General features: G+C 38.6%; 1 protein-coding gene across 5 annotated transcripts in view; it reads right to left on the minus strand.

Moving 5' to 3' along the window:
- Positions 1–1,764: 1,764 nt before the first annotated feature.
- The window catches only part of LOC149530248 (FAD-dependent oxidoreductase family protein), a 216,796-nt gene continuing 205,534 nt past the window's right edge, over positions 1,765–13,026 (minus strand). For 3 of the 5 annotated variants that reach the window (XM_089808651.1, XM_089808655.1, XM_089808653.1), the window contains one exon: positions 1,765–2,407. In XM_089808651.1, coding sequence (XP_089664777.1) covers positions 2,300–2,407 — 108 coding nt within the window. In that variant the 3' untranslated portion in view covers positions 1,765–2,299. Of the gene's footprint in view, positions 2,408–12,105; positions 12,225–13,026 lie in introns of those variants that run through there. The other 2 variants (XM_089808654.1, XM_089808652.1) reach the window with 2 other exon arrangements.

Raw genomic sequence — 13,026 nt, forward strand, 5'->3', positions numbered from 1 at the left:
CATAAAGGAGTGGATTCATCTTTTTCCTTATGTATCACTATCGCTTGAATTACCTCAATACTACCTTCTAGCCTATAAAAGATTCCAACTTTCATAGCCTTCATTACCACTAAAATCCCCTTGGAATGGATAACCACTAGAATCCAAAATACCCAAGGAAATCAAATTCTTTTTCAGTTCAGGTACATGTCTTACCTCTCATTATTTCCCATAAGAACAACACCTATATCAATATGTTGGTAATAGGAAAATCAACTCCAATGTGGACACATGTGATCAGAAGTGCCAAAATCCAATATCCATTCATCTTGATATTGTAAGATATTTCAAATAGATAACACTTCACAAATTGTACCTAAAATTGCTTCAACGAATTTGCTTCCTTTTTGGACTCATCATTCTCTTCTTTCTTTATTGTAGAGCCAACCTTTTCCCTTACCCTTTTGTGCATTTTGACTTGGATTCAGATGTACCTCTTGAATTTTCCACTTTTTCGATAGATCGACCTCTAGCCACCATTGCTTTTGCTGTCGAACTTTTTGTGTTAGACTTTGAGTCTCTCCAAACAACAAAGCTCCTACGACATAATCAAATTCACAGGTGTCAAGTTTGCTAAAGCTAAAAGGAAGAGGCTAAGTGATTCTAAGATTCATACAAAGAATACAACAATGTTTCTGCCTTGTATTTTATCTTTGATTTTTGCATCCATACTACTCAATTGACAAATTAGAGGTATTGAAAACATCTAAATGATTAACAATTTTTATACCTTCCTTCATTTGTAGAATGTACAGTTGCCTCTTCAACCTGTATACTTTGTCTCCTCGCTGCTATCTTGCCTTGGTGATGGTTCATAGAGTGTGGCCCAAAACATTGGCTCAACAGATACACACAATCTCAATCTAGAAGGAAAAAATACTACTATGGATTGTGGAAACAAACTTGCAATTATAGATCTGGATTGTCTAGCATTTTGTCATATAAAAACTATCCATCCTGCTCCATAAGCCTATTGTTGTTCCCTCTTCAACAATATTAAACCAAACCTCATCTCCCAAGCATAATCGAATTGTTCTTGGGGCTCTCATAGTCAAATCTTCTCAATCCTCACCAGACATATTTGTCGGTTTCTTTGATTTCCAATGAATGCATTGTGCAATGTTGCACTAACAAATCAATTGTTTTGAACTTCCATACGTCAAAATTATTCTTTCCATTAAATTTCTCCATCTAAAATCTTATGCTCGAAGCCTATTTGATTCTGCGAAATCCACACTAAATTCCAGCACAGTTGCTGCAAAACAAATTGCTATGATACCACTTGTTTTGAACGTGGAAGCATCAACCCATAAGGCATAAACTATAAATTTACAGCACAAATTAGATACAAAGAAACAGTGAGAAAATAATAGAAGATTAACAAAACAAATGACAATACACAGATATATGTGGTAAAACCTTGACAATATGTCAAGTAAACATCCATGGGGCAAGTATTGGTGATCTTATGCTGAGAGAAAAAACAATTACATCTGCAGACCTCACAACTGCTTCAATATTTCTCTTAATATATTATGTTATGCCTTCCAAGAGAAGAAAGATTTATAACCTCTTGAAGATAACAGAAAATCTCTTAACATAGAAAAAAACCCAATTTATTCCTTCAAAGACATTGGAAATTCCATTTGAAAGCTAAAAACTATTTTTCTAAAATAAGAGATTGTAATCATGTTTTTTTTTCGCTTGTAATATTCTAACAGACTGTTGAAAATACAAGAAGAATTATCCTGATAAATATATATCCAAACATAAATTATTCTCAGTGATAGCAGCTTTGAAGAATTTGCATGAGTGAGCTCTAACATCGAAAATTGGTGTCTCACTTGGAAGTGTGCTAAGAAGGCTACGGTCTTTGCCTAACCACCATTTTAATTCTGATTCATTGGATGGCAGATTGATATAGTTGAAAATAACATTCTGAAAAAATCAAATGCATCGGATCTAGCAATTACCGAGTATTTTTAGAAATCCATGTCATAACAGTTACCACTATTCTAATGTCGATTGTTCAAAAATGCAGGACGAATCATCCTCAAAACAACAGCCAATCGTATAACCATGTCCAATGAGGTGGAACCTTTTAAGGATTTGTACATGCTTGAACTAAGAGATTCATGCAACTGTTCCCAAAATTATTCTTTTCTCAATTCTGATATATAGTGCTACAAATGTTTATCCTTATTGATGAAAGGCAAGGATATTTAGCAGTCCCTTGTAAATGACGTTACCTTGAGAATTGTTAAACAATAGCAGAAACCATTTCAGCAATGGCCATGCTTGCTGTCAAGCCAGGAGATTCAATGCCAAATAAATTTACTAACCCAGGGATACCATGCGTCTCTTTGCCCTGTATGTCACAAACAAAGCTCACAACCAACTTATTTGAAGTTCAGCATTATTGAGAAATTTGATAACAAGAAATAATATTATTTTGAAACACTTCAAAAAGTTGTCATCAGGAAAAGTGCTCAAATATTTGAATAAACTAAAAGATATTTACATTTTTTCTCAATCATAGCAATTTATAAGCTGTACAGAGGGGGCTCCAACCCAGCAAAATATTAGCATGGTGAATAGAAACTACAAATTTTAACCTCGGTTGTAGATAATCCAATGGTCCGCATGAATATAAGCTGTGCAATTACAAGACTATACATATATATAATCTTGAAGCTGGGGTCTTCAACCCAACTAAAGAATAGCATGGTAAATAGGAACTACAAATTTAAACTTCAGCTCTAGCACACCCAATGGTTTGTGTTGTGCAATGACAAGACCATATATAATTACTATTAGTGTCCACAAATAATGAAAAGATATAATATTTATATTGTATACTTCTTCCAATACAAGTGTAGGAATTCTTTACTTTAAGAGCAATTAATACATTTTCAATTGGGCGTAAGAGCTCATAATATTAATTCTCAAAATATAGTGCATTTTTGCATCAATTTTGTTGAGAACTGAAGCCTGAGCCTCACTGCCATTATTGTCCAGCAAAAGGGGTAGTTCGACAGTTACCGATGCTGACACAGTTGTGTCATTTTCGGTCATTATAAATGTCGTGAACACTTATGTATTTTGGCATCATTGTCATTGTATGAAATATCATTGTTGTGTATGGAAAGAATTTGATAAATGTATAGTATTTTGCATTGGTTATATGTTTCTTTCCCGTTCCCTGACAGGCTGAACATTTGGCGCCGTTGCTAGTTCGAATTTGGAGTAGTATGGAAGGACAAAGATAAATGGGAAGAACAGTACAAGACAACTGGAAGACGAATAATGACGGAAAAACAAAAAGTTTTAAAGGAGAGCATGAGGTAATGCAGAACTTTCACATTCTATATCGCATAGGTTTGGAAACTTTCGTATGGAGAGAAGCCACGAAGATCGGGGTTACGATAGACAACGTGTGGGATGATATGCACGCAAGCCCAACCACGAACAAATTTTTGGACCAACTTCCCCATTTGATCTCCCAAGCCTACGTAGCACAGAAGAGACACAAGTAGGAAGTAGAATGTGAGGAATGCCATTAGGATACCCTCAAGAAATTCTCTGAGAGAGCCGCATGACATCAGAAAACTGGACCATGAGCTATTGCATTGTGGTGTCAAGGGCACTCAAAAGTCTGTAATTGTTGTCACATAAGTCAACACATTATGTATACAGAGTAAATAAATAAAAGAGTGTTTTGTTTTGTTTTGTCTTATAATGGTATACGTCAAATGCCCAATCGTTTAAATAAGAATATGAATTTGAGGGAAGAAATCGATGAATTATAAATTGTGTGTGGCGAAGCCAAACAGCGGTGGAAAATAAGACAACTCGCCGGAGAATGGACTAAGGGGCAGCCGGAGGATTCACCTATTGTGGTGGTTGTAGTAGGGTTCACAGGAACCAACGAAGGGTACCACAGTTCGCTGGAACGGCAAGGACAGAGCAACGAGGAGTTGCTCGAGGAAACATGACATAGATTAGCGGTGCTTGAGGAAACAAAAGAGCAATTTTTACATTCATCATGTACACCACTACGAGAGGGAACCTATGAAGAAGTAGGAGAGGAGGTGAGGCCAACAAAAGACACTGGGGCAAAAGGAAGTACCAAAGCAGCACTGGACAGTGGTCAGAGTAACCCACCAGGACCAATTTTGAATAGTTTAGCGACATGATCTAGTGGTAATCAAAGGGCAAGAAGCACAATGTCTCAAAAACAAAAACTCCTAAAGTTCACAAGCGACAAGAAGGAAGATCCCATGTGGCATTGCTATATGTGTGAAATGATATGGACCGCCAACTCAGTTAAGGATGGGGATGAATGGTTGAACCAGTTTCCAGCCAGCCTACAGGGAGTGGCAGTGGATTGGTTCTTCGATATGGACAAGGCAAAGATCTCTACATGGGATGATCTGAAGAAAGAATTCCAAGTAGAATTTCAATAGCTCTAGGACGGCAACGAGGTTGTAGTAGAAATCTACAATAGTAAACATGGGAAGGACATTGTTCGAGCCTACAATCGAAGGCTCAAAGATCTTCTTAACCGGATGGGTACTCAACCTGTGGATGAATTAAAGAAACACTGGCTTGTAAAAGGCCTCCGCGAGGGGTTGAGAAGGAAAATGAAGATAGTTCTGTCCACATCATACACAGATGCATACGACTGTGCCTCAAATCTAGAAAGTGAAAGCAAAACAGCAAAGAAGAAGAAGAAGAGAAGTAAATCTTCATCCTCTTCCAAGAGCAATGAATCCTCTGATGAGGGAAGCAATGCAAACAGCAAGGAGGAGCCTAGCAAGAAAGTACAATCACTCCACAAAGACTTAGAACAGATGAGAAAGGAATTCAAATCCATGATGGGAACCAGTGGCCACATGGAGGAAGGAGAAATCTAGTGTATGGATTGCAAAGAGAAAGGTCATTCAAAGGGAGTGTGCCCCAAAAAGGCAATGTGTGATATCTGTCAGGTCCTAGGTCATTCTACAAAGTAATGTTTGTTCAACATGAAGACTAGAAGCCAATAGATTCTATTCACGTAGGAACAACCATCCAGTTCTAGCACAAACAATGAGACCCAAGGCAACAATAATGCCACATCCAGCGGCTACCAGAACAACCACTAAGGAGGACAGGCGAGAATGACAATAGGAATCAGATACAATATGATTCCAAGGGAAGGCCCATAATCCAATGCCGGGCATGTAACTAGTGGGGCCACTTTGCTAGAGAGTGTCTGAAGAACGACACTCAGCAGAAATTATGTCAATGGTGTGGTCCAGAGGACCACGAAGATGCTAACTGCCCAAAACAAGTAAACCTCATTAACATTGACGAGGAAAAATTTTTGGTTGTCACCCACAACTAGGCTAAGCAAGCCACCTATCCTGACCCCCGCACGGAGAAGCAAAGGCTATAGGAGCACAGGAAGATGTAGAGAAAGCAATGAAGGCTACGAAGGATATGAAAGATGCTATTCCTTGGTGATCGGAGGGAGAGAACAACTTGGTCAATTAGATCCTACAAATAGAGGTGCCTGTCATAGTTCAAGACCTATTATAAGTAGTACCGCAACTAACGGCAGCATTATTCACCCACGCAAACCCGTCAGAGACAAAGGAACAACCAACGGTACCAGGAGGGTCGACGACAGATCCCATGTTGCTGACAGTAAGCAATGGCCGTCATCCTACGATGGTCAAGATGGGAATCCTCAGAACCATCCTGACGGACACCATCATGGATGGTAGGTCCAGGGTGAATGTTCTTCCCGAGGAGATGTGGAGGAAATTGGAAAAGCCTACACTGTGGCCATCCACATTCAACCTACTCAGCACCGACCAACAGGGGATGAAGCCCCTAGGGACCTTAGTGGCTCAACAAGTAACCGTTGGGACGCAACCATTTGTGCTAGATTCTGTAGTGATTCCCTTGAAGAAAAAGGGATATGCTGCCATTCTTGGAAGAGGATGGTTGGTGGTCGTGAAAGTAAATCACAACCGGAAGAAGAATATCTTGTTAATGGAAAGCGGAGGACGGAAGTTTGCCATTGATCTCAGAACTCAAATGGTAAGTGAAGAAATGACATCATTGTCAAAGTTCGAGTCAGACAAAGAGCATCGGGGAAATGAGGGAAGAATGGATCCGAATGACAAAGGCGTTTTAGAACTGGAGTGTTCAAGAGACGAGACCAGTTCACTGAATGGACTTTTTCATTGGCAGATGGAAGACTATGAACTCTTCCCGTACATGCTTGGCGTCGAGGAACCCGAGGATAAGGAGGTATTCCCACCACAGTTCATGGAATACAAAGAAGGAAACGCGGAGATCAATGAGAGTCCCGCCCATTACTTTGAAGGAAAAGAGATAAGATACGAAGAGTCATCCATAGAGGTTACTATCTTGGAGATGCAGAGAATCCATAGAACATACTTGTGGGAGACGACTGGAACCTAATACTAAAGGCCACGACATTCAAAATCTTTTTGGAGTACAAAGATGTATTTGCATGGACTTACAAGGATTTTAAAGGAATCCTGCCAGAATCTATGTCCACCGCATACAATTGGTACCTAGAGCCATACTTGCGCAGAAACACCCATACAAAATGAACAAGAACTATGCAACCTGTGTAGATGAGGAAATACAATGGATGCTGGAAGCCGACATAATATTCAAAGTTCAAACAAGTGAGTGGGTGTCACCAATTGTGATATAGATGAAGAAGGACAGGATCCAAATTTGGATATGTGTGGACTTCTGGTGCCTCAACGTAGGCACAATATAAGATCCCTTCCCAATTCCGTTCACCGACATGATTCTGGAAGAAGTGGCCAGACATGAGATGTATTCCTTCATGGATGGATTCTCTGGCTATAACCAGATCTCCATTGCTAAAGAAGACAAACTAAAAACTACTTTTGTGATGGAGGATGGAGTGTATTCATACAACTGAATTCCCTTCAGATTGTGTAATGCACCTGCCACGTTTCAGAGGATCATCTTGCACATATTTGACAAAATGTAGGTAGGCAAATTCTGCGCATTTTTGGATGATTGGTCCATTTTCAGTAGACAAGACAACCACTTGAAGGCACTTCAAGAATGTATGGAGAGGTGTCAATGGGCAAGGCTGGTATTGAATCCAAAGAAATGTCGGTTCATGGTTCCTCAAGGAAAACTACTTGGGCACATTATTTGCAAGATAGGAATAAAGATTGAACCTGATAAAGAAAGGGTGACAGTGGAAATGGAAGCTTCGACGAAGGTATCTGGAGTCAAGTCTTTTCTCAGGCACATTGGGTACTATAGACGGTTTATAAAGAACTATGCCCAAATTGCTCTGCGCTTTGACAATTTGACATGAAAAAGAGAACCATACATCTGGACTTTCGAGTAGGAGACCGCCTTCATAAAACTAAAGAATAGATTGCTGGGGGCACCCATATTGGCATATCCAAACTGGAACAAGGATTTCCACGCCCACGTGGACGCATCAAACTTCGCCATAGGTGTAACATTGGCGCAGACTGGTGACCATATCACCTCGATCACCCAATGTATTTTGCAAGTTGGCTACTGTCAAAAGTTGAGAGGAATTATAGCACCATTGAAAGGGAGGCTCTTGGGATGGTGTACTCGGTACAAAAGTTCAGACATTACCTATTGGCTACACCATTTACCTTTTACGTGGACCACCAGGCATTGATGTACCTCATGAACAAACCAATCATCCAAGGCAGAATTAGTAGATGGTTGTTGCTACTACAAGAATTCACCTTCACCATCATTGTGCAACCCGGGAAGAGTCATGTCATTGCCGACCAGCTCTCCCGAATCAAGTCCGGGAAGCCGCCAAAAGGGGTCAATGATGATTTTCCAGATGCACACTTATTTAGAATCGCGATTCTTCCATGATGGTACAAGTCTATAGGGAACTATCTATCAACGTCTCAATTTCCAACAAAGATGCCACTAGGCGAATGATGGAAGCTAGTTTTAAGGAGCCAGACTTCTCAACTAATAAATGGTCTTCTCTATAAGATGGGTCCTAATCATGTACTACGGCGATGTGTAACGAAGAAAAAGTGCAAAGTGTTCTAAGGGAAGCACATGAAGGTCTGGCAGGTGGCCACATGGGACCCAAACAATAGCACGAAAGGTTCTTGCTTGGTTATGGTGGCCAACACTTTACAACAATGCACAGGAATGGGTGTTGAGTTGCAATACATGCCAAAGAGCTGGCAAACCACTCAAGGACTTTGTGCCATTAAACCCGTCCCACACTAAGGAGTTGTGTGAATGTTGAGGACTAGACTTCGTCGATCCACTAAAGGTGAGTAGGACTCGCCGCTACTGATAGATATTGGTAGCTACAAAGTATTTAACAAAGTGGGTAGAGGCACAGGCACTACCCGACAACTCTACAATTAGTATGGTTAAGTTCTTGTATGAACAAATCATCACACGGTATGGTATATCTATTCAGTTGACAAGTGATAGAGGGGGTCACTTTGTCAACCATGTGATTAGATTATTGACAATGAAATTCAAGATTTTTCATTCATTGTCAAGTCCCTACTACCCACAAGCCAATGGCTAGGCGAAGGCCACAAATAAAATTCTGGTGGCCATAATATACAAATCATGTTGCATCAAACAAGCAAACTGGGAGGAAAAGTTGCCTTCAGCACTGTGGGCCTTCCATACTATATTTAAAGTCACAATGGGACAGACATTGTTCGAGTTGATATTTGGCCAAGAAGTTGTGGTACCAGCCAAATTTATGGTCCCAAGTTTGCAAATTGCAATTGACAATAGACTCGAAGATATGCAGAGTTTACGAGAACACCTATATCAATTGAACAAACTAGATGAGCGTAGATTAATAGCGCAATGGGTGACAAGGTGGTCCAGCCTTGTCGAAAGGCATGGCATGACAAACATATGAAAAGAACAAGGCTTGAGCCAGGCCAACTCATGCTTTGGTACAACAGCGGCAACGAGATAAAACTAGGGAAATTCAAGGTTAAATGGATTGGACCGTATAAAGTGAGAGAAGTTGGCGACAATGGATTCATAAAACTATGGACTCTCGACAGGCGAGAAATCTCTGATGCCATCAATGGGTCTAAGCTTAAAATTTATTACAAACAAAAAGGCGAAATGGGTAGTAATACCAGACGGAAAGAATTTAAAAAAAAAAAAAAATTAAAATTTAAAATAAAAAAATTTAAATTTAAAAAAAAAAGAATTTAAAAAAAATGCATATTAAGTGTCCCACGGGCACTACGAGTCCTGTGAAAACATGTGGCTGCAGACACTAGGTATCCCGCGGATGCATGTGGCCGCGGACATGTGTGTCCTAAGGGTACATGTTTTCGCGGACACTAAGTGTTTCCACAGGGATATGTTTTCGTAGAGGGAGGAGTGTGGACGCCACACGACAATAAAAATCTGAGCCACCACAGGTGCAAAATATAAGACACAGAGTTGACCTAAATACATGTCGCGGAAGGGTTTCAGTGACACAAAGTATACACAACGATAGATGAGGATAATCCATCGAAAGAAGTAAAGCCGCCAGTGGGACAAAGAGTCTGCTGAAAAAGGAAAAGGGTATGCTGAAGAGAGAGAGGTAGTTCGTAGTAGTAGTATTGGTGTAGGTATACAAGAAGAGAATTTGTAAGAAGTCAAAAGAAGAATATCTGCAAAGAAGTGAAAGACAACAAAGGCATTCAGAGTGGGAACCATTGCCGCCAGAGACACACTGTTGCAGAAAACAAAAAGAGAGCAAACCCTAATCGTTTCTTTTGGTTACATTAAAAGACAAAACAAAAGATCATTGCTATGGAGTTTGTAGGGAAAAGAAAGCAGTGGAAAAATCAGTTGAAGGCAAATATGGAAAAGAATGCAAGAGTGTTGGCTTTCAGAGTCCAAGTTGTAGGGCCGACAACATCCAACAACAAGAAACAGAAGGTAAAGGCTGACCTATCACACCTCACAGTTCAATTTGAAGGGTTGAATGGTAGTGAGTGCCAGAAATGGTGGCAAGAGACTACAGATACAAATTTAATCAAACAAATTCTGATATGATGTAACAATCGGTTTCCTACTAACTAAATTACAATATTGAACTAAACTAATTCCTATTCCTAATTCACATGATTAAGATTTTCCAACGGCCATATAAACTGAAATAATTCTATATTAGAATGCTGTAATATCAAGAATACAATTTGAATACATTTACAACTAATTCAGCTGAAAGTAAATATTTAACTACGTCTAGTTTTAACCGAGATAAATGGCAGATGATCTTGAAAAGAAATTCAGAATGAAATGAACATTTAACTATATCAATGTGATAACTATTTTTAAAATAAACAATTTTTGAACTTGAATAGAAATACTGAACTTACAGGATTAAGAGATCATATAGATTAATTTGTGAAGCTTCCTCAACAGGTTGTCCAAGCTTTGGCTTTGGTGACAGGAGAAGCATTGGCATCGGCTTAACCTCCCAGCCGCGAACCATTACTTATCCCCCATAGGTTCTAATTAAATAGAACGGCCCTCCCTACCCTGAAGTTGGGCTTGGGATGTTCATTGATCTAGCCATCAGAGTATCTAGGTGGGTTGAGGTCCCAATAGTTATTCGATGAAATAACTGAAGCGTCTGGACAACAACAAGATCAATTGTTCTAGCAAATCTACCTATTTCCACCCTGGCCAAGGATTTCATAATGTGGGTTTACAAACCGATCTCCACCACTCAGCTTGACAACTTATTTTAGAACGGGAACTTGCATGAGCTAATACATTAGTAATATTAGGTATGTATTGTTTACTGATATCATTCTTGTATTTTCCTTTTACAAGTTCATCTACACCTCCTTACCATATTCAGGCCATCAAGCCAGTGATTCCTTGGTGCCATCAAATTAGCTTTACTTAGAGACTTTTCACCATATTCTGGCATTTGCCTAGTGATTACCTTGGTGCTTACAGTTCATTATCTCAATCTCTGTTAATAATTTTTATAGCAGGATGTATGTGATTTGTACTTGAGGACAAGACATCGTTCTAAAAAGAAAAGAAAAACAAGTAAATGTACATTCAATCAGTATGAGAGATGTTTGATTTAATATATGTTAATGGTAATGATAATGAAGTAATCAGTCAACACACTGGAAACAAAATAGCTCCATTGTTTATGACTGGAATATTCAAACTTCAATTAGAAGATACAAGGAAAAGACTAATTGGTTCTAAAATGCAATATCATTCATTCCAAGCAGTATTTCTCATAAAGGACTGCCGACCCAGGATAGCAGGCATGATAACATGGAAGTATAAATAAAAGAAAATTAAGAACAATATAAGAGTTGGATTTCTTACTCGACTCTCTCTAAAAACCAATCTTGAGATGAGTCTGCACTTCATTAACAGCCTACCCTAGCTCTGCAGGTTGTAAATGGATTCAATCTGACTTCAAGCGGATTGCAAGCAAGGCCAATCGTAATCTCTGCAAACGCTAACATAAAGCTTCGAGTTGCCAAGGAAAGAACGCTGATAAGGAATATAGATGCAAGACGTCAAAATAGGATGATTGCTGAGAATGAATAAAGGTTTATTTAATAGCCAAAGCCTGACCTTACGGCTACCATCAGTTTCAAGATCAAATTCGAATCTTTATCAATTTGGTTAAAAGAAAGAAATTAGATAGGAGGGAAAATGGAAAAAGAAAAGGAAGATGAAGAGTTTTTAAAATAATTCATATTATTTATATCTGTTTTATTTTCTTGATTTTGCTTATAGGTACGTAATGGTAAGGTGACATTATTAGATCAATAATTTTAATGTAATGGTGTCACTTTATAATTATTTATCTATGATCATAGTTAAGAGAATAAAATAATATAAATGATATTATTATTTAATATATATTCTCAAAGGTAAGAATTTATGTTTATTTGGTATTGCTTTTATTATATTGTTTTTACTTATAGCTCATGTGGTTCCATTGTGAAATATGTTGAAGCCCTACTGACCTTGCCAGGATGGTTTTTAGGTCAAACTTGTCATTTCTGATGACTGAACTTTATGACCATCCCATTCTGATGACCTTGTTTTGCAATGCTTCCCCTCTCTCTCCGGTCTTCATCCTCCAATCATTCAAAACGACATTCTCGCCAAAACATCAATTCAAGATTTATAAGTTGTTAATTAAAATCATCATAATAACTGACTTGTTCATCATATATGTACAATGGCTACCATTAACTGTCTCTATTTCACATGATCATGAATAAGTTAATACAGAGGCTAGAATTAACTAACACAATTTCATATGATGATTAGATCGATACAAAGAGTATAATTAACTAATTTAATTTCACATGAACATGAAGGATTAAGTAACAACTTATAACTAACATGTTATAACAACGGCTACAATTAACTGATTCAAATTCACATGAACATGAAGAAATAAATTGAGTTCAATGGCTATAATCAGCTTAAAATTTTAGGGCAAAAATTGGGATGTAACATACAAGCACAAGTACATTGGGCAATACAACTTCCGGTATTTTCCATTCAACTGTTTGAATCGATCTTAAAACCTATGAAAGAAATGTATAACAAGAACAACATAACAAGTACATTTTTTTACAAGAAGCACCGTATGACAGTCTCTTTCAAACCGTGAGATTTCAAGAAGGGTTTTTGGCATTCCTAACCAAGGAGCTCACAAAGTGGAGACCAAGAATCACAAGTTGCCACGAGAACGTAAGGAATATTGGGTAAAGATGGTGGGCCGCGATCTCACACCAGAGGAAATGGAGTCTGTGGTGAAAAGTGCCAAGAGCCGAGAACTACGGAGAGATTTCATTCGAGAGGGCCATTGGAGATGTATTATGGATGTAATTAAAAGCAGGTTGACGGGGGCAAGTAGGGCCTCAAATA

The sequence above is a fragment of the Cupressus sempervirens genome, chromosome 11 (genome assembly GCF_028749045.1).
Source record: "Cupressus sempervirens isolate cs-2001-9-10 chromosome 11, ASM2874904v1, whole genome shotgun sequence".
Lineage (NCBI taxonomy): Eukaryota > Viridiplantae > Streptophyta > Pinopsida > Cupressales > Cupressaceae > Cupressus > Cupressus sempervirens.